The 27,270-nt window shown below is 45.0% G+C and overlaps 1 protein-coding gene across 2 annotated transcripts in view; it reads right to left on the bottom strand.

Moving 5' to 3' along the window:
* The window catches only part of ZNF423 (zinc finger protein 423), a 259,669-nt gene that overhangs the window by 121,439 nt on the left and 110,960 nt on the right, over positions 1-27,270 (bottom strand). For both annotated transcript variants that reach the window (XM_039352432.1, XM_039352433.1), the window contains exon 4: positions 2,381-5,604. In XM_039352432.1, the coding sequence (XP_039208366.1) occupies positions 2,381-5,604 (3,224 nt within the window). The remainder of the gene's footprint in view (positions 1-2,380; positions 5,605-27,270) is intronic.

Here is a 27,270-nt window from a genome sequence, read left to right as displayed (position 1 = left end):
AGAGGACAGGAAGACCTGGAGGAACGTGGTCCATGGGGTCGCGATGGGTCAGACATGACTTCGCAATTAACAACAACAACCCCAAATTCCTGTGAGAAGGACCCACGTTCTTTCTTAATTGATGAAGGCTGAAGAAACCAAGCAGGGTCAGGACAACTGATAATCTGCCTGGAGGACTAAGAGGAGGTAGACCAGGGCTCTTCCAACTTGAAACTTTAAGACTTGTGGACCTCAACTCAACTTGTGAACCTCGTGGGTGGCTGAAGAATTCTGGGAGTTGAAGTCTACAGGTTTTAAAGCTGCCAAGTTTGGAATGCCCTGGGTTAGACGAAAGAGGCACAGACCTTGTTTGCATCCATCAATCTACTAAGATAACTACTCTTGTTAATGATAAATGGCAGAAGTAAAATATTAGCATATACGCCAATACCGTCGGTAAAGTGTAATTTGGCAGAAATCTGAATTCTGATTTTTTTTCCCCCATTATCTTCTACAAGAAAAAAAAATCTGCTCTCTTGGGATACAATTTTAACACATTTACTTTGTTGAAGAACTTAAAGTCTCTCCAGAGAAAAGAGGAAACATGGAAGCGCTTCTTGAAGAGATATACTTAAAAGGAGGTGTGAAAGGGACAGCATCCATCTCCATTCCCAGAGACTGTGAGGTAGCCAGAATAGTAGTTTAAAAAAAAAAAAAAAAAACTGTGCAGTGAGAGTTTGAAGTACTGCAGCCACTGTCTGTGTGCAACCACACAAAACTAGAATTAGCCTGTCATAAAAGTCGAGGCTTTTAAAAGTCGAGGTTCTTTAAGAAGAGAAGGGCAAAGTGCAATCAAGAAAGAAAAAAAAAGTAGAAAGACGGGGACCAGGATAATAAGCGGTTTGGGATGACAAAAGCCCAAGGGGCTTCACACTGAAGGGAGAGGTGTTTCCATTCCGTATTTTATGCTCTGCAGAATTAGACCTATATCACAGCTGGAGACTGGTCTAGTCACTGATTCACTTGACCTCCAGGGAGCACCACAGCAAAGTATGGAATCAAACAAAGCAAAAAGGAGCTTTAGCTTGGGATTATTTCAACACCCCCCCCCCAAAAAAATCCTTTGAACCCAACATATTGCCCCCACTGGCAAAAGCTTCCTGGATGACTGATTCCCAGCTCCATCACAGGAGCTTGCTTTGTCAGGCGATTTCAGACTCATGTGAGGGGAAAGACCCTTGGATGGGTGTTGGGCCAGAATAACAGAGTTGGAAGGGACCTTGGAGGTCATCTAGTCCAACCCCCTGCTCAGGCAGGAAACCCTATACCATTTCAGACAAATGGTTGTCCAGTCTCTTCTTAAAAACGTCCAGTGTTGGAGCACCCACAACTTTTGGAGGCAGGTTGTTCCACTGATTAATTGTTCTGACATGAAATTTCTCCTTAGTTCTAGGTTGCTTCTCTCCTTGATGAGTTTCCATCCACTGCTTCTTGTCCTGCCCTCAGGCGCTTTGGAGAATAGCTTGACTCCCTCTTCTTTGTGGCAGCCCCTGAGATATTGGAACACTGCTATAATGTCTGTATAAAAGGCATACGTCAATCCAAAATTTTATCCAGTTTCAGCCTTCGCATAGAACTCTCATATATAGAGAATTTTATGTACCAAATCTAGGCTTTGGAAGAGGCAGATAGACATTTTCAGTACTAAAATAGAATGCAAGTTTCTTCTCACCTGATGGAAATTTAAGTTGTATTTCACGATGAATGTACTGTATTTTCAAGTTGTATATGATCATCATTAACACTATTATGTGTATGTACACTGAGCGCTTATGCACCGGAAACAAATTCCTTATGTGTCCAACCTCACTTGGCCAATAAAGAATTCTATTCTAGAGGTAGTCCTTGCTTAATGACCAGGACCAGAATTTCCATTACTATGCAATGTGGCTGCAAAGTGCAATGTCACATGACCATATCACTTAGTGACAGCAGTTCCAGCAGCCCCCCAGCTACTGTTGTTAAGCAAATCATCGTAGGTCATTAAGCAAGAATCTCAGTGATCATGACTTCCGACTTCCTGCAGGCTTCCCCATTGACTTTGCTTGTGAGAAAGTTGCAGCTAAGAATCAGGTGATCGCAGGATGTTGTGCTGGTCAAAGTTCTGGGCCAATTGTCGAGCACCCAAACTGTGATCACATGATTACAGCGGTGTTGCAACTGCAGGAATTTCAAGGACCAATTGTAAATACCACTTATTCAGCACAATTGTGTCCCTGAATAAGCGACCGTTAATTGACAATCACCTGTATACATTTCAAACTTGTAAAGCTTTGAACAGAATACAGATTTGTACTGATCATTTGTAGTGAAATTCATGAAAATCTATGGCAATACTTACTCTGGGAATGGGGGATGTCTGTGTACCCTTCTTTTGGCCACTGGTTTCAGGCGTCAGGTCTCGATGATCCAGCTGGAGATGGCTCTCTAGCTCTTCAGCACTTTCAAATTTGACACTACACTCTGGACATCTCAGACTACCGCAAGGTCTTTCGCTAATGTCTGGTACAGTCAGGCCCAAGGACTGTCCATTGGTGCTCCGAGCCATGCAAGCAGCACACAGACCATATGGTAGACCATTAACATCTAGTTTCACCAGGTCTTGCTTGTTTCTGAAGTCTTTCAAGCACAGAGCACACTTGTAGAATTTCTGCAAAGCCTGGCCGTTGGGCGATGACGTGGCCGAGCTCCCTACCAATTTTTGCATATGGAACGTTCCGTGGATTTTCAGCTCCAAAGTCGAGGTGACTGTCTGCATGCAGACAACACAACGAAACCCGGTGAGGGAAGTCCTAAGATCAGGATGCATCTGGCAGTGCTCAATGAATTCCTCTTCACTTTGCAGTGGCATTTTGCAGATCCGACATGTGCCCGTGTCCAAGCTCTTGCTGTGAGTTACTTTATGTTCCGTTAAGGTCAGGAGCGATGGGAAGCGCTCCCCACAAATAGGACACATGTAATGCTTTGCTGGACCCCGATGGGTCTGCATGTGTTCCCGGAGGCCATTCTCTGAGAAAAAGGTCCTTGAGCAGATGTTACACTTGTGACTCCCTTTGATGAACTCCGCTTTCTTCCTGGAACAATCATCCTCCCCAGGTCGGATATTATGATCCCGCAAACGATGGTTCTGCAGAAGGACTTCCATTGTATATGCAGCTCCACAAATATCACAACCGTACATAGGTTCGGAGGCATCAATGTCATCCTCGCTAGCTTCATGGCTATTGGATGTATCTGGGTTTTTGATCAACATGTTCTGGATATCTGTCGACTCGGCCTTCTTGCTGGCTGGTGTCATGCCATTGGCCGTGCCATTCTCAGCACCTGCATCAAAGACACAATGCTTCTCCCGCAAATGTTTTTCAAGCAGAATAATGGCATGGAACGCCTTACTGCAGAATTTGCAGTTGTATTTTTTGCTGTGGGTCGTGATGTGGCACTGCAGCTCCACCTCTGTGCTGAAGGTCTCCCCACAGAAGATGCACTTGTGTGACTTGGCAGGGTTCCCCAAATGGCTATGCTTCACGTGGATCTGGAGGTCCACCTCCTTCCGAAAATCCCAGTTACATGCTGTGCAGCGGTACATTTTCTTCTCATTACTGTGTTTGACTGCCAAATGCACTTGGATGGATACTTTGGAGTCGAAAACTTCTTGACACAGGGTGCAATGGTATAAGACAAACGTATGCATGTCCAGGAGATGCTTCTGCAGATCATCCACCGATGAAAATTGCTTGTCACAGCTCTCGCAGACATAATGTGTTGAGGTCGTCATGTAATGGATAGTGAGATGCTGCAGAAGAGACTCCTGGGAATCAAAGTCTTCTTTGCACTGAGGACACGACTGCTTCCTTAACAGCAACTCTAAGTGCAACTTCAAATGGGTCTGGAAACTTTCAAAGTTGGAGAACTTCAGCTCACACTGATTGCACGGGTATTCGCCATTGGAAACAGAATGGACACTAGCGGAAAGCCGTTGTCTTTTGGGGGAAGAAACTTCAACATCCGAAGACACTGGGCTCTGCTCACCTTTGGACTTTTTATTGTGTGCCAGTGGAATGTTCTTGTGGTTTTCTTTAATATGTTTTGTTAGCTTGAGGATGGAGCCAAAAATGGGCGAGTTCGTGCAATACGGACAGGAATAAACTTCCATAAAAGACTGAGAGGGTTGAACCACAGGAGAATCCAACTTGGAGTTTCCAATGTTGCAGTGAGTTTGCTGGATGTGCTCAGTCAGAGAAGCTTCAGTGAGAAAGCCCATGGAACACTGGTTGCAAAAGAAGGCGTTGTTACCATCTTGTGCTGTGGCTCCCGGCCCACAATGGGCAATACGGATGTGTTCCTGCAGACTGTTGATATCGGCAAACATCTCTGGGCAATAGTTACAATGGAAAGCAGAGATGTTGCTGAACTGCATCATCGGATAGGCATGGTTTTTATGCACTTTCCGCACGTGTTCATTCAGGTTGTATAAGGTAGGCATGGATTCAAGGCAAATCTGGCATGTGTGGTTTTGCTGAGGTTTATCTGTATGGATGGTCTTCAGATGGATCTCCAAAACAGCGAGACTGTTGAAGTCGCGTTTGGTGCAATAAGGGCAGCTGTAGGCTACCTTTGACCAAGTCTGGCCCTCTTCCCTTTCCAATGATCTCATTTTCTTCTGCCCCCTCAAGGGTTTCAGGGTTGAGTCAGGTGTGGAGCCCCGTTCCACCGATGCACTGGAATCTGGTGTGGCACTACTCATGGAGGCCACGCTGCCCAAGACGGGATCTGGGCTGATGCTGTGGTTGCTAGAATCAGGCTGTCGATGGCTATCTAAGTGGCAATAAACTTCTTCCACGGAAGAGAACTGCTCAGGGCACATGGGACACTTATGTTTTTTGTTGGCATGAGCTTGGTGGATGTGGGACAGGAGAGAATTTTCATCGGCAAAAACCTCCGGGCAATGGATGCACTGCAAGTCAGCCTTTTCAGACAACTGTGGATGGCGGGTCATGACGTGCTTCTCCAGCTCTTCGGTCTGGCTGAAGGTCTCCTCACAGTAGTCACACATGAAGTCGTCCTTCTTGCCCTCCTTCTCGTTCTTGGCCAGGTGCTCCTTGTTCTTCTTGTGCGCTTGCATGTGGCTTTGCAGGGAGCTGGTGGAGGAGAACCCCCGTTTGCAGACCGTGCACTTAAAGGGTTTGCTTGAGCTGTGGGTCTTCAAGTGGATCTTGAGGTGGTCACTGCGGGAGAAGGCCGCCTCGCATTCGTGACAGTGGTACTTCTTGTCCCCCGTGTGAAGCTTAATGTGCCGGTCTCTGCTCCTCTTGTGCTTGAAAAGTCGGCTGCAGTAGGTACATTTGAACGGTAGCTTGTCGCTGTGAATCTGCTCATGCCTTTTAAGGTAGCTCAGGCGAATGAAGGACTTATCGCAAAACTGGCAGGGATACGGCAGGCCGGTCCCCCCTTCCTCGTCTCCGATGCCGAGATCACACCCATCTCCTATCATCTGAGTGGGTGATGCAACATCTTTGCTGGAGGGAGATGAAGCTACCCAAGAGAGTTGTGGGTCGTCTTCGCCATCTGTAATGGGAAAGCAGAAAGGAGATTAAAAACAATTCCCAGTGCATCTGTGAAAACAGGGACAAAGCCAGCCGTTCCACAACACTATGGCCCTTCTGCTACTACCGGCAGTGGGGAGGGAGGGGAAAAGAGAGTGTGGGGGGGGAAGGAAGGAAAAAGAAAATCCATTGCTGAAGGAAAACAAAACCCAAAAGAACCAACAGCACAAAAGCTTAAAGGGATATTTGAGTAGAAGAAAATAAATTCTCCCCCCTTGCACAGAACTATCTCTCTGGGAAGAAAAAAAAAACATAACAGAAAAACAGTTTCTGTTTCCAGTTGCAGGAGATCACTATTAATGCAAAGCCATTTCTCTTTTCCCCTTGCCCCTCCCAGTTGCCCCAAGCAGGTTTAACACCTGTCTACTCGATTGCCAAGCAATAAACAGCCAGTCAAGAAAAGAGAAGGTAACCAAGCTCAGAGCGACACAAACATTTCGAAGAGCAGCTCCGGCTGCTGCATTAAGTGCTGGAACACAAACCCCACCCGCAGATATAAGTCGGAACAGATTTCAAATCATGTTGGCTGAAACCAGCAGCTCATCCGAAACAAGGAAGGCTAACAATGAGAGAATGCAGCCAGATTCTCTCCCTCACCCACCCAGACACAGACCCACGGAGAACCACCTAACAGAGGTGTCACATAAGCAAGACAGATTTTTTCCAAACTGCACCGTGGCACTAAAGCAATCCAGAAATGATGGGTCAAAGCTCAACCTGTCCAATGGCTTCCCAGCCACCAACGAGAATCTGGGGATTTTGATTTTATTTCTGGAAGCAGGAGAGGCAACTTCTTAGCCGAGGCGTCTAACTTTAAAGGTGTTCCATCTGTGCTGGGAGGCAGTCGGGCTGCAGTGCCAACCTCGCGCCCTGTGTGTCTGCCAACTCTGCAGTGAGATGGCAGCCACTCCCGCAGTAGCCGGAGATGGCAAGCATTTCTACAGCGTGGCGCCTGGGAATCTGTTTTGGGGGAGGAGAGGAGGTGGAGAATTTTGCCATATTGTGGAATAAGTACCAGAATTGGGATGCTGACTTGATTTAGTCAGGTTGGGTTTGCAAGGGGAAGGAAAAGGGGGTTCAACTGGAATTGACCAACCGTAAAGGACTGCTGACTCTACACAGGTGCATCTTTCTCCCCCAATCTAAACATCAGTCACGGCAATTGCTTTACTCTTTCTCATGTCTGCATTGTTCACAAATGCGCAAGAATGATACGGATCCTTGCTCAACTGTTCCCGGTTGCCCCTGCTCTGAGGATCCACATGTAGCAGTAGCACTTAGACTCGGGGTAGGGCACCTTGGCTCTTTTATGACTTGTGGACTTCAGCTCCCAGAATTCCTAGCCAGCGTGCACGCTGGCTGAGGAATTCTGGGAGCTGAAGTCTACAAGTCATAAAAGGGCCACGTTTGAAGACCCCTGGCCTAGAGTGATGTCTAGGCCAGATGGGTGGTACATAAGTTTCATAAATGAATAAGTACTCCTAGAAAAGCCCAAACAATGTTGGGACGCTTCCCATGAGACTGGCACAGCTGGCTTTGCACGTGAAAGCTTTAGCATTCCAAATGTTTTACACCTTTCCGTCCTTGAACTACTCTCCCAACCACGTTCCTTGCCTGCGTGAAGTTGGAACAGTGGGAAGGTAGAAGACAGCCTTCTCTGGAGTTGCACAGCAACTCTATAAAAGTCACACCAAGGAAGACGTAGCCAGGTGACCTTCTTCCCCAACCACCCTGCCCGCCAGCATCCTCCACCCCTGTAATTCCCCATTGGCCTCCTTTGTATTTACGGCTGAAATCAAATGTGCATTTTCCTAGGAGGAAATCATGCCGAACGCAGTACAACCGACATTCAAGCCTGCATGCTTTGGACTGCGCTGTGACAGTGAAGCTCTTCTCGGCGTGAGTGGTAAACCATCATCATCTCAGCAGTGTCAAAACAACTTTTAGCGTAAATCTGTATTACAGAGACAGAGTCCTCCTCATGAGGGGGTGGGATCTCTTTATATTTTCTTTATTCTGTTGTGAAATATTTCACTGGGTAGAAGAGACTAACTGGCCGGGCTCACTGGGTATTTTTTACGTTGTTAATCAGTTGTGTGGGATTATATATGAGACATACAGATAGAGAAGTGGGATGGAGATAGAGAGATAAAGATAGATAAGTGATAAATAGAGATAGGAAATAGAGAGATAGAGGGAGAGACAGAGTGATAAGACAGCTAGATAATGTATAAGTAGAGATAGAAGATAGAAGATAGAGACAGACAGACAGACAGACAGACAGATTTTGAGAGAGAGAGAGAAGACAGAAGATAGAGCTAGAGAGAGGTGATATAGATAGGTAGGTAGGTAGGTAGGTAGGTAGGTAGGTAGGTAGGTAAATAGATAGATAGATAGATAGATAGATAGATAGATAGATAGATAGATAGATAGATAGATAGAGATGGATGGAGGGATGGATGGGTGAGAGAGAGATGAGAGAAAATAGAAGATAGAAATATAAAGACAAGATGACAGATAAATAACTTTGAAATAGCAGAGTTTGAACCTGTCCTCCAGCAATTAACTATTTCCCCCACTGCCAGTCTGCTAATTTTGAGCATAACATTACAGCGCCCCTTAGAACACTTCGCCTTCTCTCTCTTCTCCCCCCGCCCCTCAGTGTTTACTGCAAACTGATCTGGGCTGATCTGATTCGTCCAAGGGCGGCATCAACCAACTTTCTGTGTTGCAAAACCCGAATGCACGCCCGGGAAGACAGAAACGCCTGCCAGAGGACGCTCCTTGCACTCTCCCTGCATCCCTCCTGCCAGGGAAGGTGACGCACGAGGGGGAAAAAAAAAAAGCTCTCCATTTTGTTTTAGGGGACCTAAAACTCATCCCTCCCCACACACACACACACACCCAAAGGTGCAGCTTGTGCCTCCGATCAGGACTTGCACGGATGAGAAATTAAGTGGAACTCTGCCAATTGTAAATCAATGACAGCGGCCATAATGAGCAAGTTGCTAAACCTTGCCCTGGACAGCCTCTGTCAGCTATTGTCACGGGAGGCCTTCCTCACCAACCAGGACGGGGGGAAGTCGCCTCTCCACCCACCTACCCGAAGGACTTGAATTAATAGGCTCTTCTGGCTGGAAAGATTCAGCTGGCTGCCTGCTTGCTCCCTCGATTAAATTCAGCGAAGAAGGACCAGCAAACCACTGCACGGGCTTATGCCCATCTGAGCCAGCTGAGCTCCTCCGGGGAAATCCAAGCTGCTGCTGCTGTTGCTATAGGGGAGAGGGGGCGTGGAAGGGGTCCGAGGGTTTTAAAGCAGAATCATAGAATCATAGAATTCTGGGGCTGGAAGGGAGCCTGGAGATCTTCTAGTCCAGTGGTTCTCAACCTTTTTAATGCCGCGACCCCCAACTGGTCGTAAGTCGAGGACTACTCAACCGGTCGTAAGTCAAGGACTACTCAACGGGTGCAGCACCGTTTGCAGAATGGGACTTTTGGCGGGCTCAGCAGGGCAGAGACAGCCTGGACAATTCCTATTGGCTTTTGAAAGCCAATAGAAATAGACTCTATTCAAGAGAGTCTATTCTATTGGCTTTCAAAAGCCAATAGAATAAAAGGGAGGAGCACAGCTAAGGAAAAGGGGGAAAAAATGGCGGACTGCGTTGTTTGGCGACCCCCGTGAAGTGGTCGTTCGACCCCAAATGGGGTCGCAACCCACAGGTTGAGAACCACTGTTCTAGTCCAACCCCCCACTGTAGCAGGAGACCTTATTCCATTCTGGGTAAATATCGTCCAGTCTTTTCTTGCAAACTTCCAGAGATGGAGCAACCCCAACTCCAGGAGGCAAGCTGTTCTCTTGATTAATTGTAGAGAGACAGAAAAGCTGGCAGGTTGCTCTCCCTGCATTTTCTTCATTTCCAAATGGCCCTGGCAAGTCCTGGCCGATAGTATTAAAACATTGAGAGGGTCTGCCCTTTGACATACAGCTAGTATGTCAAGTATTTGTTTGGAGATGGCTCAAAGTTACAACGGCGCTGTAAGAAGAGACCTAGGACCGTTTTTCACACTTGTGACCATTGCAGCATCCCCATCCTGCGTCCATCCTGCGACGATATCTGTAATACCATCAAACATCCACATCTGCCTATCCCAGGTCCTGGGTAAGGACTCGATAGGTAGACAAAATGCCAAATCCAGTCTGAACATCTGGCTGACTGTGCGATGATCCATAATAATAATAGTTGTTCTTGTTCTTGTTATTATTAAGTTGGAAGGGACCTTGGAGGTCATCTAGTCCAACCCCCTGCTCAGGCAGGAAACCCTATACCATTTCAGACAAATGGCTGTGCAGTCTCTTCTTAAAAACTTCCAGTATTGGAGCATTCACAGCTTCTGGAGGCAGGTTGTTCCACTGGTTGATTGTTCTCACTGTCAGGAAGTTTCTCCTTAGTTCTAAGCTGCTTCTCTCTTTTCATCCGTTACTTCTTGTCCTGCCTTCAGGTGCTTTGGAGAATAGCTTGACTCCCTCTTCTTTGGGGCAGCCCCTGAGATACTGGAAGATTGCTATCATGTCCCCCCTCGTCCTTCTCTTCGTTAGACTAGACATATCCAATTCCAGCAACCGTTCCTTATATGTTTTAGCCTCCAGTCCCCTGATCATCTATGTTGCTCTTCTCTGTACTCTTTCTAGAGTCTCAACATCTTTTTTACATCATGGCCACCAGCACTGGATGCCAAATTCCAAGTGTGGCCTTACCAAGGCATTTTAAAGTGGTATTAAGACTTCACGTGATCTTTATTTAATTTTTTATGGTTTTTTTTGTTTGTTTTTAGCTCTGTATTCAGCTCTGGGAAGGGGAGGGGAGGGTTAGTGGGAGGGGGGAGGGAGAAAGGTGGGGAGGGATTTTATTGTAAAATGTTTATAAAAATTTCAATAAAAAAAAAAAGACTTCACATGATCTTGATTCTATCCCTCTGTTAATGCAGCCTAGCAAATTTACCCAAGCAAATTTGGAAAAGGGGTTAGCAGGAAGGAAGAAAATGCAACGGAAGTTTAATTAGGAGGAGAAAGATGTTAAGCATTTGGTGGAAAGAATCCTGGCTGAAAGAAAGATGTACAGGTCACGGTATGTCCACAACAGCAGCCAATAATCAATCACTAAACAGCGCAGTCATTTAGCAGCTTAATGTTCAGTGCATTTTACAAGGCTACCTGCATTCATCTCAAACATGAAAAAGCTAATTGCAAACAGGATGTGCCCAAATAAACACATTGCTTCCTCTGAAACAAGAACGTTCTTCAAAGTGTCATATAAATCATACCCAGACCTCATTTATCTTTTAGACTGGGCCTCCATTCCACAAATATAAATATATATCTGTTTTTCAAAAAGGGAACCAAGAGACAATGAAGATGCAAAAGATATTCCAGTTTAGCTATTATACATTTGGGGATACCCTTGGCTGAATGAATTGATTGGTTTGCCCTATTCATATGCTGCGTATTGGGACAGGGACAGGGTCTCCTGTCCCGATAAAAATCCAAAATAAAACACAACGCCATAAAAGTTAAAGGCGGGGGGGGGGAGAAATGCATCCATCAAAAGGACAATCATGGAATAAGAAACAGATCTTAAAGCAGCAAAGCCCAGAAAAACTCATGATTTAAGAAGAATAGAAAAAGGTCATCTTCACCTGATCTTAAAAACTACAAATGTGGAACCCAGCACTCAGAACTGGGATCCTAATAGTGAGCATCGCAGTATTAATGCTTCCCAAGTGGTTTAAATCATGGGGGTCCAGAACGAGAATCGGTAGTTGCAATTTCCTTGGTTCTGTTAGTTCTTGAAGATGAGGCTCTAGAGCAGAGGTCCCCAGCCTTTTGGGCATCAGAGACTGGTTCTGTGGAGAGAGGTTTTTCCGTGGACCAGAGAGTGCGTGGTTTTGTGTGCTGCCTGCATGTGCTGCTTGCTTGTTTGTGTGGACCGGTTGCTGGCACGCCACAGCCCAGTACTGGTCCATAGACCGAGGGTTGGGGACCCCCTGCTCTAGTGGGAATTGAACCTGTTTGATCTGACTGGACAAGTGAATAAATATGGGAGAAGATTTATTTATTTACAACAGTGGTTCTCAACCTTTTTAATGCCGCGACCCCCATCCGGTCGTAAGTCGAGGACTACTCAACTGGTGCAGCACCGTTTGCAGAATGGGACTTTTGGCGGGCTCAGCAGGGCAGAGACAGCCTGGACAATTCCTATTGGCTTTTGAAAGCCAATAGAATTAGACTCTATTCAAGAGAGTCTATTCTATTGGCTTTCAAAAGCCAATAGAATAAAAGGGAGTAGCACAGCTAAGGAAAAGGGGGGAAAAATGGTGGACTGTGTTGTTTGGCGACCCCCGTGAAATGGTCGTTCGACCCCAAATGGGGTCCCGACCCACAGGTTGAGAACCACTGATTTACAAGTAGATCTTGATGTACCATCATTCGTTTGGTGGCCATTCAAAGTGACAATAGCACTGAAAAAAGTGGTTTATGACCGTTTTCCCACACTTATGACCATTGCAGCGTCCCCACGGTCACGTGATCAAAATTCAAATACTTGGCACATATTTATAATGTTTGCAGTGTCCGGGGGTCATTTTGCATCCTTCTGACAAGCAAAGTCAAATGGGAGAAGCTGGGTTCATTTAAGCACCGTGTCATTAACTTAACAAACGGCAGTGGTTCACTTAACAAATGGGGCAAGAAAAGTCGTAAAACGGGACAAAGCTCACTCAGCCACTAAGCATCACTTAGCAACGGTAATTTTGGGACTCAATCTCCTTCTAAAGATAAAGGCTCCCCATCTTCCAATTTTGTCTAGACAGCTTAGAAAAGACTGTTCCAATCAGGAAATCCTTTCCCAAAACATACATAAAAAGCAGTCTAATCATTACGTATCAACCAGATTTGCAATCTTATATAGATTTCCTTGGGGCAAACCCTCTTGAACTCTCAGCTGCATTGAGCTGCCCTGTCAATCAAGGAAGCAACTCCCTGATTAAACTTTGAAACTCGTGGGTCAAGAGATAAATAGTTTAAATCAGACTCTGGGTAGAATTAAACCCCTTCGCTGCCCCCTCCCCATCCATTTCATTTAGCAAGCTGCGCTATCCTCTGCCATAAAGCCGTGGAGAGGGGCGGAGCAGAAAAAGTTTTATATGAAATTCAGGAATAAACTCCACGTTTTCAGGATTGGATCACTGTTTTTCCTCTATTCCCTCCGGACTAGAAGAGATGGTATATTCTTTGGAGCATCACGGTTTGGGACTGCAAACAGCTGCACCCTAATTACATGTAAAGTGTACCAAAACATTTCCTTTTATCACAGACTGTAAATCTGTTAGCATCTGTCTCTCCTTTGTTTCTTCCACAAGATACAAGCTTGTTTCTACATTTTTCTCACCTGTAGCGGTGATTAAAATTCATTATAAATGAAAGGAGTGAACACTAAAACAAGTTCCTCTGTGTACAGTTCTAAGCTCAAATTAGAAACAGCTGTTTGCTAATTCATGCAGTGATGTTTTGCCGTGCTCTGTGAATCAATAATAGCTCAGCCAATTCCTATGGAATTTTTTAGAATTATCGGTGTGTGTTTATACATACATACATACATACATACATACATACATATGTAGGTATGTGTCAGTGGGTTGCACACACAGGTCTCTGGTGTGCTTGGGCACAATGAACGGAAGCCTAGTTGCGAACCTTATCAGCATAGCACAGAAAATGATGTGTTGTTCTGGATTATCATAAAGAAACTACCCTTTTTTTTTAAAAAAAAAAACAACATTCTGTACACGTGTCGTCCCTACTAGGTAGACCAGACTAGGAAATTAACCCAATGGGAAGGCCAAAAATACTGGTATTGAGTTTGACTCTAATAACTGAATCTTTTCAAGGTTGATTGTGCTGGCCTTCTCCAAATCCTCCTTATACTTCAGTTGAATTAGGGAGGTGTCTGATCAAGCTACTTCTGAGTGTGACTGGGCCATTCTGGACTTAAACATTGCTTTAGCCCAGGGGTCTTCAAACTTGGCCCTTTCATGACTTTTGGACTTCAACTCTTCAATGCTGGCTGAGGAATTCTAGGAGTTGAAGTCTACAAGTCATAAAAGGGCCAAGTTTGAAGACCCCTGCTTTAGCCCCTTTTCTGTCTCCATTCCTCACTGTCTACCATATGTGTGAATGTGTGTTAGAGGAAGAGACAGGTGGACAGGAACTGGAGAGGGGAGACAGAAAGAGGAGAGAGGGTTGAGGGAGAAGGAGAGTGAGAAGGAAAAAGGAGAAAGGCAGCACCTAGTTAACTTTAGCTGATTTCCCAAACGTTAACCAAAGTCAGAGGCATGTAGTGTTTATGAAAATTCTGGGAGTTGAAATCCACACATCTTACCTTACAGAGTTTGAAAAACACTGCTCTGGGCATGTTGATCCCAGAAAGAAGTTAGAGCTTCCTAGGAATACCTCTGCTAAGGATTACACGTCCTTATTGTTTCTGAACTTAGAAATAGGTTCATTTACATCAAAGATGGGGGTCGTGGCTCTCCCATGAAAGGAGGCTGGTCTGGGGCTGCCGCAAAGAAGAGGGAGTCCACCTATTCTCCAAAGCATCTGAAGGCAGAACAGGAAGCAACGGATGGAAACTCATCAAGGAGAGAACCAATTTAGAACTAAGGAGAATTTTCCTGACAGTGAGAACAATTAATCAGTGGAATGACTTACTTCCAGGAGTTGTGGACACTTCATTACTGGAGGTTTTTAAGAAAAGATTGGACAACCATTTCTCTGGAATGGAGCAGGGTCTCCTGTTTGAGTCAGGGGTTAGATTAAAAGCCTTCCAAGATCCCTTTCAACTCTGTTATTGTGGGAAAGAAACTACTCACAAAACACCCACTTCTTTGTTCTAAGTCCCTCTTAAATTGTTTGTCAAAAAAAAACCCTGCATTTTCCTATTGTAAAATAACAACTGAGAAAGGGCTAAGATCAGGCAATTGACATGGTGACTCTTACTAGCCCCAGGATATCCACCAAGAGGCACTCAACCCCTCTAGAAATCTCCATTCCTTTGTCTTTTTTTCACCAAAGAGGTGAACACACTTTCAAACAAAGCCCTGAGTGGCAGGTATCCTCCATTTTTGTTTCCTATTTCCATAGGCTTTTTATTGCTGATGGAACCTGCCCAAAGCTCACAGATAACTGTGGAAAGAAATTGAAGATGGAAGATGGTAGTTTGTTTCACAATATGCTAGGAGGAGGAGGAGGAGGAGAAGGAGGAGGAGGAATAATTATAAATAAAAGTAGGCCAGAAGCTTGGCTTAAAAAAAAAAAAACGCCTGTAGGGTTGTTGGTGCTGATAGACATCAAAATGCTGGTGGCCATCAAAATATTGTGCTAGGTGGTGCAATAAAGTAAGTTCTTGCATTCCTAATTTTCAGTCCATTTAAAAAATGCAACTGTGGCTACACAACCCATTTTGCATGTATGAAATCTAGTTTGAATCAAAATATCAACTCTTTTGGACTGATAACCCTGGAGAGGGTAACTTTACGTAGGTGGAACCCCAATTTCTTCCTTATCAACCCCAAATAGAAAAACAGGTAATAAAAAAGGACGAGGAAGGAAGGGATGTTGTGTTCCAGAAATACATAAAAAGGAACCTTCAGGAGAAGTCCAGACTTAGAAGGGATAAGTGCTCTTCCCCCCCCCCCCTTAGGAGAACTGTCACTTTTAATGAGAAACTATCTGGGAAGAAAAAGCAACCCCAAAATCTCTGACGCTGACTTCAGATTCACTTTCTTCTTAAAAACTGAACCAGCTTCATACAAGGTGCGTGATTTAGGGGGCCTTTCATGTTTAACAGTGACGACCCAGCTCCACCAAACTGACTGCACACCGCACAACAAAACACTTTGCCGAAGAGACAACTTCTTTTCTTTGAAGAGATCTCTCTAGCTTCTGTGATGGAGTGACCCAATAATAAATTGCAAAAGTTCTCCGACAAGCCATTTGTTTGCCCCTCTTTTCTCTTTTCAAAGATGGAGCGCCACTGACAAGTGCAATCTTTCTTGAGATGATGTTATATCCTTCTTATAATACAGCCAAAATCGGTGTCACAATTCCCAGCTGAATCCCCGCTTATTCATAGCTCTTTCCCGGCTTGGAAGTGAGACAGGAGTTTTGAGTCCTCCTCGAAAATCTGTCAGTCATAGCGAGGTAACAAGATAATAAATCGGGAGACAACGTTAATTGCCTAAACGGATACTCATGGACGACAGAAGCAAGTCTTTTCGATGGTGGAATTCCTAGAGTTTTATTCACAGGGTTCGTCGCACTCTCAGACAGATGTTTTTAGAGTGGACTGGGCATGTTTAACCCCCTATCGAGTCCTTCCCAAGGATGTAAGATCAGCAGGTGTGGAGGCTGATGTCTTTTGCACGTTATAAACTCAGTGATTAAACAAACATACTTAGACAATACGATTTCTGGCTTTTTTGGTGCTTCTTCTCATAAGCTGATGTTGATCATCAGGGGGGTCCTTGGTGCTCTCTGAGCTTGGTGGTTTTCTCGCAGACGTTTCTTTATCCAAACTAGGTAACATCATCAGTGCTACAAGGGAGGAGGAAGAGGAGGAGGGGGAGGGGGAGGGGGAGGAGACTGTGTGGTCCTTGATGCTCTCTAAGCCTGGTTGTTTCCTTGCAGACGTTTCATTACCCAAACTAGGTAACATCATCAGTGCTAGAAGAGAGGGGATTTGCAGAGAGGAGGAGGAGGAGGAGGAGGAGGAAGGGGAGGAGGACGACTGTGCAGTCCTTGGTGCTCTCTGAGCTGGGTTGTTTCCTTGCAGACGTTTCATTACCCAAACTACATAACATCATCAGTGCTAAAAGAGAGGGGATTTGCAGAGAGGAGGAGGAGGAGGAGGAAGAAGAAGAGGAGGAGGAGGAGGACTGTGTGATCTTTGGTGCTCTCTGAGCTGGGTTGTTTTCTTGCAGACGTTTCCTTACCCAAACTAGATAACATCATCAGTGCTAGTAAGGAGTGTGGTTTGCTGTTGGTTTATATTCTAGTGCAGTGATGGCGAACCTTTTGGAGACCGAGTACCCAAACTACAATCCAAAACCCACTTATTTATTGCAAAGTGCCAGGGCTGCATCAGCATTGTGGAGCCCTTGGGGGTGGGGTGGGGGGTGGCTCATTGGGTGGCGGGGCTGCAGTGGTCATGGCAGACTGAGTGAGTGTGGCCAGGGCCAGGGAAGTGGGGGCCAGTCCCTCGCCGTCTCCGGGGCATCCCCGGAGGGCAAACACTGCTTGCTTGCTCACTACCTGCCCTGTCGCTTCCAAATGCCACATGCTCACTACTCTGGTGAACTCTGCTGGGGCAATGGCGTGCATGCCCACAGAAAGGGCTCTGAGTGCCGCCTCTGGCACGTGTGCCATAAGTTCGCCATCACTGTTCTAGTGGCTTGACCTGGGGTGATCTTAGAGGCTTTTATGATTGGGCTGTTTGACTTCTTCTAAACAAAGAACCTCGAAACACCACCACCAGAATATAAACTGGGAATACATCCCATTCCTTACTAGCACTGATGATGTTACCTAGTCTGGGTAATGAAATGTCTGCAAGAAAACAAGCAAGCTCAGAGAGCACCCAGGACTCCTTCATTTCAACTCTGAGCTACAAAGGTTTCCCTGTATTGACGTTGGTCATGGATCAAAGTTGTTAGTGCACTTTTCTAACACATCCCAAAGAGCTAGAAAATGTGTGTGTGTGGGGGGGGGAGAAAGTCAGAACGGGGACAATAGTCCCACTATTTTACCATAGGAGACACGTTGCTTTCCACAATGTACGTTTTCTTCTCAAAATGATGCTCCAGGAATGTAACTGTGTATCTTCTACAAGTTAATTCGCTCTCATTTAGTGCATCTAATGGATTAGTGCAATCTTGGCTAAGCTCTATGGATAGAGGTGGGAAAGGGGAAGAGAAGTTGAATTTTCATGAGCATTTCTGCACTTCAGGATGATTGCAAAGGATCTACTTAGTGGTCTATTCCTGGGAAACTACACTTAAGCCATCTGGCTAGCAAGCAGCTTCCATTTAAAGCATCTCCTCCACAATTATAAAGAGAATAAAAGGTGCCCATTGAAATCCTGCCTTATAAAAATACATTAAAAAGGTAGGTTGGAAGGAGAGAGGGGACTGAAATGAGAGCTCCAAAAAGCTTTTGTGCAGAAAATGGGAGGGGAGAAATAATCTGCACAAAAGGAGTCACAAAACTTCCTCGCTCCTCCTCTCTCTGTAAGTGCATCGCCTGATTGCATTTGGTGAAAGTACACCTTGATGATTAAAAAAAAAAGCTGCAAAAAAGCAACTTAAAAGCATAATTTTCTTTACAGGCATTTCACTTCAACATTCTTCCTAAGGGGATCAAAGCAGAAAATTAAAAACAACCTACAACACACGTTTTCAGCGTATGGCTGGGCTAACTTGCCACAGCTGTTAAGTGAATCACGGCAGCTGTTAAGTTAGTAACCCGGTCATTAAGCGAATCTCGCTTCCCCGTTGACTTTGCTGGTCAGAAAGTTGCAAAAGGGGATCACCTGACCCCGGGACACTGCAACCGTCATAGGTACAAGTCAGTTGCCAAGCGGCTGAATTTTGATCACATGACCGTGGGGATGCTGCAACAGTCGTACGTGTAAAAAATGGTCATGTCACTTTTCCCAGTGCTTTGTAACAGTTTGAGCAGTCACTAAATGAATTGTTGCAAGTCAAAGGCTACCTTTATGTGGTTTCAGAGTCCCCCCTCATGGTCTTACACCAGGAGTCTTCAAACTTTTCCTCTTTGAAGATGTTTCACTTCTCATCCTAAGAAGCTTCTTCAGCTCTGATTGGATGGTGGGGAATGGGAGGATTTATACTCCTTGCAGACAGCTGGTCATTTGCATCTTTTCAGAGAGTCATTGAGGCCACTTTGTCTGTGTCCTCAGGGTCGCCTGAGTAGATGTGCAAATGTGTGTGGAGCCTTCTTGGAACTGCTGAAAGGACTGTATTGTAGATAGGAAATAGATGATGTTGTATCTATCTGATACAGACAAACCTCCAAGTGGCCTCAACAACTCTCCAAAAGAATGCAAATGACCAGCTGCCTGCAAGGAATATAAATCCTCCCATTCCCCACCATCCAATCAGACCTGAAGAAGCTTCTTGAATGAGAAGCAAAATGTCTTCAAAGAGAAAAAAGAATATCCAATTGCCTTGTGAAAAAGCACCTTTGGGACAACCATGACCTGGAGGACCAAGAATTTCCATATCCATGTAAGTGATGGTCTCACCCTATTCTACATTAGTCAAACCCTACCTTAGCTATCGTGCCCAGTTGTAGGCATCATAAGAAGAATTGAGGAAAAAAATGGTCCAGAAAAGAGGGACACAGATGATCTGAGAAGTGTACATGACAGTCTGTCAAAGCAGCTCAAAGGCCTTGAAAGGTTTAGCTTGGTGAAGACAGGATGAATACAACAGCGCTCTTCAAAGTCCTAAAGGGAGATCACACTGAAGACAAGAACTGGTTTTTCTACCATTCTAGATTTCAGGACACAATATTGTGGGATTAAACTGCAGGATAGCGAAGAGTTTGGTCGAATCCTGGGAAAATAAACTGAGGAGGAGAGCCGGAGATGACCGTGAGGGTGATAGTGGAGGTGGTACCTTCTGCTTTGAGCCAAGATGTCTTCTCTGCCCACCGCTACACATCACAGCCTCCTCCACCATCCTTCCCCTTGGAGCAAATTACAATTAGCTGCTGTAATCAGTCCTTAACGGTTTAATTCTCCCGAGTCACAGCCAAGTAAAGGAAAATCACACCAGAGAAATATTGAGGACAATGTCAGCTTATCGCAAAACAAAGGCCCTCGCTTAATAGCAACCCTTTAAAATCCCCGTCAAGGTTGAACTCGTAGGTGGAGGAAATGGGGCAGCTGCCATCCCAGCATTGTACTTAGGCATGTCGTAAGGAATACCGTTATTCTTCTGACTGATAATCTGAAATATTTACAGGGTTTCTTTTTTTTAAAAAAAAAATGGCACTAAGGGAGCTTTTTCAAAAACAGCTGCCGGCTCCATCGCATCTCACATGTTTTCTGTCATCCATCACAGCCCCACCTGGGTGCTCAGCTTCTTCTTCTTTTTTTTTTTTTTACGTCGTCTTCTACATTAGCCTGCCCCACTTAGAGGCCTTCCAGAAATGTCAGGACTACAACTCCCACAAGACTCTGCGGTGCTCAGGGTTGACTCCTGGCAACTGCCTGGACTAGTCCCTGCAGTTTACTTGGCAACATTTTGGAAGTGATTCGTCACTGCCTTCTTCCTAGGGCTGAGACAGTGTGACTGGCCCAAAGTCACCCAACTGGCTGTCATGCCTAAAATGGAACTAGAATTCACCCTCTCCTGGTGATTGGCCCAAAGTCACCCAACTGGCTTTCATGCCTAAGATGGAACTAGAATTCACCCTCTCCTGGTGATTGGCCCAAAGTCACCCAACTGGTTTTCATGCCTAAGATGGAACTAGAATTCACCCTCTCCTGGTGATTGGCCCAAAATCACCCAACTGGCTGTCATGCCTAAAATGGAACTAGAATTCACCCTCTCCTGGTGATTGGCCCAAAGTCACCCAACTGGCTGTCATGTCTAAAATGGAACTAGAATTCACCCTCTCCTGGTGATTGGCCCAAAGTCACCCAACTGGCTTTCATGCCTAAAATGGAACTAGAATTCACCCTCTCCTGGTGATTGGCCTAAAGTCACCCAACTGGCTATCATGTCTAAGATAGACTAGAATTCACCCTCTCCTGGTGATTGGCCTAAAGTCACCCAACTGGCTTTCATGCCTAAAATGGAACTAGAACTCACAGTCTCCCAGTTTCTAGGCTGGTGCCTTCAACAGTAGACCAAACTGGCTCTCTTTGGATATAAAGTACCAATTTAATTCATTATTACATTTCCTATCCATCCCAAAACTGCATAAAACTGTGTATTACCCTGGAATGGACAGGTAACATCTTATTTATAATTCATGGTATATCTGCACACTCACCGGCCTGTCCCATGTCACTTCCAGCACAATAACTAAAAAGATAATAAACACAAACATTCACACTGTAACATTAGTTACGCACACCTACACACAGACCTTTTCCTGGGGCTTGGTACGTCTTTAACAGCAGGGTTGTTGATTTGTTTATTTGTGTGTTATCAGGGAAAAGGGTGACAAATGCCCTGGGCCATATATCTCCAAAGAATGGCGCAGTATTGCAAATGATCAAATAGATTAATACTCTCCTTCTGAGGCAGTGAAATTAAACCATCAACTAAAATGTAATCCTCAAAGTTTCGGATTTGGGATCTTCTTTTATTAACCTCAGTGGTCAATTAATTAGAATCCTAAAACCATAGGGCTGGAAGGGACCTTGGAGGTCTTCTAGTCCAACCTCCTGCCACGGCAGGTAAGCGTATTCTGTCCAGGACACATGACTGTACAATCTTTCCTTAAAAACCTCCAGCGATGGAGCACCCACAACTTCTTCTGAAGGCCAGCTGTTTCCTTGATGAATCATTCTCCCTGTCGGAAAATTCCTCCTTAATTCCAGGTTGAATCTCTTTCTAAGCCAGTGGTTCTCACCCTGTGGGTCGGGACCCCATTTGGGGTCGAATGACCATTTCACAGAGGTCACCAAACAACGCAGTCCGCCATTTTTCCCTCCTTTTCCTTAGCTGTGCGACTCCCTTTTATTCTGTTGGCTTTTGAAAGCCAATAGAATAGACTCTCTTGAATAGAGTCTAATTCTATTGGCTTTCAAAAGCCAATAGGAATTGTCCAGGCTGTCTCTGCCCTGCTGTGCCCGCCAAACGTCCCAGTCTGCAAATGGTGCTGCACCAGTTGAGTAGTCCTCGACTTACGACCGGTTGAGTAGTCCTCGATTTACGACCAGTTGGGGGTCGTGGCATTAAAAAGGTTGAGAACCACTGCTCTAAGCAGCTTCCACCCATTGCTTCTCGTCCTGCCCTTACAGAAAAAAAATAAAAATAAAGACGACCCTAAAAAGGGCAGCAAAAGAAGATCTGAGAACTAAAATGCCCTGGGAGTCTCACAGCCTTAAAAAGCGAAAGGCTTTTCATCCTAAAAGTCTGTCCTGGAACCACAAAGCACATGGTAAGAATCCAAGAACTGAGAAACCCTGCAGAACCAGGATGTTCCCACCTGTTAATCCTAGAGATATGAATTTGGGTCAGCTTGGGCAAAACCACCAACCCAATGGAAATCTCAAACAGCTCTCAGAAACCAAAGCAGGCACGGGGAATGTATTTTTTTTTTTTTTAGGTTCTTTATGGATGGGGTCTAGCAGCTGGGTGAAATAATGACTGCACTAACCCAGAAGAAAGAGGCAAGACAAAGGGAAGGTTTAGAAAGAAACCTAACTGGCAGTATCATTAAAGCTCATCAAAACTGCATTAGAGAACACCTGATAATAAACTCCAAGCATTAATGAGTCTTTTAGGCCCTGCCTCGTTAATCTAGATGTTGTCATACAAATACACGCAAACTGAAATTTCCTATTCACGTCGGCCGTCTTCGGAAAATGGATTTTTTCTGAAGATGTTCTTGGGCCATTCTCAAAGCAAGAGATGCTTGCTTGCTTTTGTACTGGTGCTCCAGAGGAGCAGGATTGGGCAGCTGGAAGGATGGAGAAAATGCAAATTTAAAGCTCTGTATAGTATCCTAGTTTCTGACCCAACCATTCCTGGTGCCTCTCTTCTTTTTCAGCAACATTTTTGATTGTGGAGTCCTTGGTGGTCTCCGAGTTTCGTGGTTTCTTTGAAGGATTTCACTGCACTACCCTGATGATGTTACCTAGATGGGTAATGAAAAGTCTGCAGGAAATCCACCAAGCTCAGAGGACACAAAGCACCCTCCTCCTCTCCATACACACCCCTTCTAGCACTGATGAGGTTCCCTAGTTGGGTCATGAAGTGTCTGCAAGGAAGCCATCAAGCTCAGAGAGCACAAAGGACCTCGCAATCCTCCTCCTCCTCCTCCTCCTCCTCCTCCTCTCCACAATCCCTCTCCCTTCTAGCACTGATGATGTTTCCTAATCGAATAATGATATGTCTGCAGGAAACCATCAAGCTTAGAGAGCACCAAGCACCCTTCTCCTCCTCTGCCCTACTAGAACTGCCCTACTAGAACTGATGATGTTCCCTAGTTGGGTCATGAAATGTCTGCAAGAAAACTACCAAATTCAGAGAGCACCAAGGACTCCACAGTTCAAACCTGAGCTACATAAATTATTTTCTATTGAAGTGTTTTACTAATGTCTATGCTTGTACAAAAATTTACCAATTCGTAGGCAGGGCATCCACTTCAGACACGCATTAAACAGTTCATCTATCCAAATAAAAATCCCCCTTATGAGATCAGATGGGAAGCTCCTGTATCAGAGGGGGGGAAATCACATATCAATGTCTCCGCTTACGTCCTCTTTCTGAAATCAAGTATTGAACTATGTAGAAAGACCAATATTTCTGGTGGGCCCCACCAGCATCCCTGCAAATCCCACCGCTCGGGATCGAAATGTTTAAATCAAAGACTCTTTTTCTTAAGATTGTGTGGCAGCTGCCGAACACAATTCCCGTCCTAGAGAATATACAACAGCCATCTCGCATCGAAAGTATGAAAGCTAACTGTGTTTGAGCTGCTTTGAGGATGCTGGCACTTGATTGCGTGTTGGGAATCGCGACAGAAGCATTGTCACCGAAAGGGGGGTGGGTGGGATACATCTAAGACAACAAATGAAATAAGTTCACCAACCTAAAGTAAAATATTAGAAGCAATGGGTGGAAGCTCATCAGAGGGAGAGTCAACTTGGAACTAAGGAGGAATTTCCTGACAGTGAGAACAATTAATCAGTGGGACAGCTCGCCTTCAGAAAGTGGGGGTGCTCCATCGCTGGAGGATTTCAAGAAGAGAATAGACAGCCATTTGTCTGGGATGGTATAAAGTCTCCTGGCTTGGGAAGGGGCTTGGATCAGAAGACCCCCAAGGTCCCTTCCAACCCTATGATTCTATGATTACCCCCATCTGGAGACTACAACGCCGTTTTAATGTGGAGTAGCAGCCTTGTTTCCCTAAAATGTTGCCTTTACAAAAACAATCGTTCCTGGGTTTTTTTCCTAGACAAAACCCTCCATTATTTGTGCCTACTCTCTTTGATGATAATTGCAACTCACCTGACACTTGTGTTGGAAAGTAATTTTACCAACAAGGACACTGATAAATATTCAACAGCATCGGATTAAATCATTCTGTTTAACTTGAAGCGACTTGCCATGAAAAGCGTTTCAAAATATTTGCACAGAGAGAAATAAGAGGGGGTGAGAAAAAGGATGGATAGGAGAAAGGAAAGTCCTCTACAGGTAGTCCTTGACTTACAGCCACAACTGGGCCCAAAATGTCTGCTGCAAAGGGAGACAGTTGTTAAGCGAGTTTTGCCTCATTTTACAACCTTTCTTACTGCAGCTGTAAGTGAATCACTGCAGATGTGCAGTGAATCTGGATTCCCCACGGACTTTGCTCGGCATAAGGTCGCAAAACGGGATCAGGTGTCCCCCGGGACACTGCAACCGTCATAAATATGAGCCAGTTGCCAAGCATTTTAATTTTGATCACGTGACCACGAGGATGGCTGCAACGGTCGTTAAGTGTGAAAAACGGTCATAAGTCACTTTTTTTCCCAGTGTGGTTGTAACTTCAAAGGGTCACTAAATGAACTGTTGTAATTTGAGGACTACCTGGACTGTAGAACGGAGCATACCTTGGTTTTGATCGGGGATCATCCGTGCATCTGCATGTAAGGGTGACGACTGTTTTCAAGTTTTGTGGGGGAATGCCAGAGATGGAAAAATTCTGATCCCCCATTACAAAATAATTACATGATAATTACAGGCGCATTAAGTTGTCTACCACACCACACCCCCCGAGTACAGCTTCTGCACCCAACCGCTAACTGAGGCAGCCCCAGAATATCTCAGCTTATTAAGGAGAACTCCAGCGTTGAGCAAAAACTCCAAATGAAACAGATGTCGATTTTCATCGTCCTCTGATTTCTAATTAAGGAAGGAAGGAACACCTTTCTCTCCAGTCCCAATTATGCTTGGGCATTAACCCTGCAAACAAAACAAAAAAACTCCCCCCCCCCCCACTGATTGAGTTACTTCCTAGAAGAGGGACCAAGATGGTGATGCTGTGGGCTGGAGGTTGTCACTAATAAAATCCAAACTTTTCATAAGGAAGCCTTTTATGGAAGGGGGGAGAATGCTAAATAATCCATTGTAAATGCAAGCATTTCTCTGGAATTGTTCCATGAACATCTTCACTTTCTTAGCTTAACTAATAGCATGTTTCAGTTCAGATCCAGATGTACATGTATAGTATAGGGAACCAAATGTACAGGTATAGTATAGGGCAGTGGTTCTCAACCTTTCTAATGCCGTGACCCCATAATACAGTTCCCCATGTTGTGGTGACCCCCAACCACTTATACATCACCGGGTGCCAGGGGCGTGGTCAAAGAAAAGGGGGAAAAAATGGCGGACAGCCTTGTTTGGCGACCCCCGTGAAATGGTCCTTCGACCCCAAATGGGGTCCCGACCCACAGGTTGAGAACCACTGGTATAGGGGGTGTCTTGCTCAATAGTAGTAACTGTGAGAGGGACCTTGGAGTCCTAGTGGACAATCACCTAAATATGAGCCAGCCGTGTGCTGCAGCTGCCAAAAAAGCCAACACAGTGCTAGGCTGCATTAACAGAGGGATAGAATCAAGATCACACAAAGTATTAACACCACTTTACAATGCCTTGGTAAGGCCACACTTGGAATACTGCATCCAGTTTTGGACATCACGATGTAAAAAAGATGCTGAGACTCTAGAAAGAGTACAGAGAAGAGCAACAAAGATGATTAGGGGACTGGAGGCTAAAACATATAAGGAACGGTTGCTGGAATTGGGTATGTCTAGTTTAACGAAGAGAAGGACGGTGGGGGGGACATGATAGCAGTCTTGCAGTATCTCAGGGTCTGCCCCAAAGAAGAGGGAGTTAAGCTATTCTCCAAAGCGCCTGAAGGCAGCACAAGAAGCAATGGATGGAAACTAATCAAAGAGAGAAGCAACCTAGAACTAAGGAGGAATTTCCTGACAGTTAGAACAATTAACCAATGGAACAACCTGTCTCCAGAAGCTGTGAATGCTCCAACACTGGAAGTTTTTAAGAAGAGACTGGACAGCCATCTGTCCGAAATGGTGTAGGGTTTCCTGCCTCAGCAGAGGGCTGGACTCAATGACTTCCAAGGTCCCTTCCAACATTATTATTATTATTATTATTATTATTATTATTATTATTATTATTATTATTATTGTTGTTGTTGTTGTTGTTGTTGTTGTTGTTGTTGTTGTTGTTGTTATTGTTGTTTTAGACCAGGTTCTGTCAACTTGTAGTCACTCCTCCTTAAAAATATTTAAATTAACATTAGATTAACGGAGCTTGGTAGAGGTTGTTCTTGACTTATTTGTTTAGTGATTGTTCAAAGTTACAATGGCATTTAAAAAAGCAACTTATAACCAATCCTCACACTTATGACCATCACAGCATGGTCACGTGATCAATCAGCATGCATTTACAATGGTTGCAGCCTCCCAGAGTCCCACGTTCTCTGTTTGTGACTTCCTAGTCAGCTTCTGACTAGCAAAGCCACTTAACCACCTTGCTTATCAATGGAAATTCTGGTCCATCATGCGTCGAGGACTACCATCAATGAGAACAGCTAAGATTTCCAAGTATGCTGAAACCTTATGATAGTCTAGTGTTCTCACCCAGGACCGCCAAAGCCACTTAAGCAACGAAGCTCAGTTACGTAGTCATCTAATCACACCACAATGGAAGGTGTGTCTCAACCACAAACCTGGATATTGAGACTGTTCCTCCACGGTGCAGCACGGCTGCTGTTAATAGGTCGGACTGCAAGGATCACAATTAGGCAAACCTGGAATTGCAACGACGTATAATTTTCAAAGATTATAAGTTAAATTAGCGAGCCAGCGAGAGGAAGAATGGCTTTGGACAGGAGGCTGGTTTCCATGGAGAAATGGAATCATTAACCAGGGAGGAAAGCTATGGCAAATCTAGACAGCATCCTAAAAAGCAGAGACATCACCCTGCCAACAAAAGTGCGTATAGTCCAGGCCATGGTTTTCCCCGTTGCAATGTATGGCTGTGAAAGTTGGAGCATAAGAAAGGCTGAGCGCCAAAGAATGGAGGCCTTTGAACTATGGTGCTGGAGAAGACTCCTGCGAGTCCCTTGGACTGCAAGGCGTTCAAACCGGTCAGTCCTAGAGAGATCAACCCCGACTGCTCTTTAGATGGCCAGATCCTGAAGTTGAAACTCAAATACTTTGGCCACCTAATGAGAAGGAAGGACTCACTGGAGAAGAGCCTGATGCTGGGAAAGATGGAGGGCAAGAGAAGAAAAGGACGA

Source organism: Crotalus tigris, unplaced genomic scaffold, assembly GCF_016545835.1.
Source record: "Crotalus tigris isolate CLP2741 ecotype Arizona unplaced genomic scaffold, ASM1654583v1 scf7180000018432.44079421565:4894166, whole genome shotgun sequence".
Classification (NCBI taxonomy): domain Eukaryota; kingdom Metazoa; phylum Chordata; class Lepidosauria; order Squamata; family Viperidae; genus Crotalus; species Crotalus tigris.
Note: the sequence above shows the minus strand (reverse complement) of the source record. Positions and strands in the feature narration are given on the sequence as shown.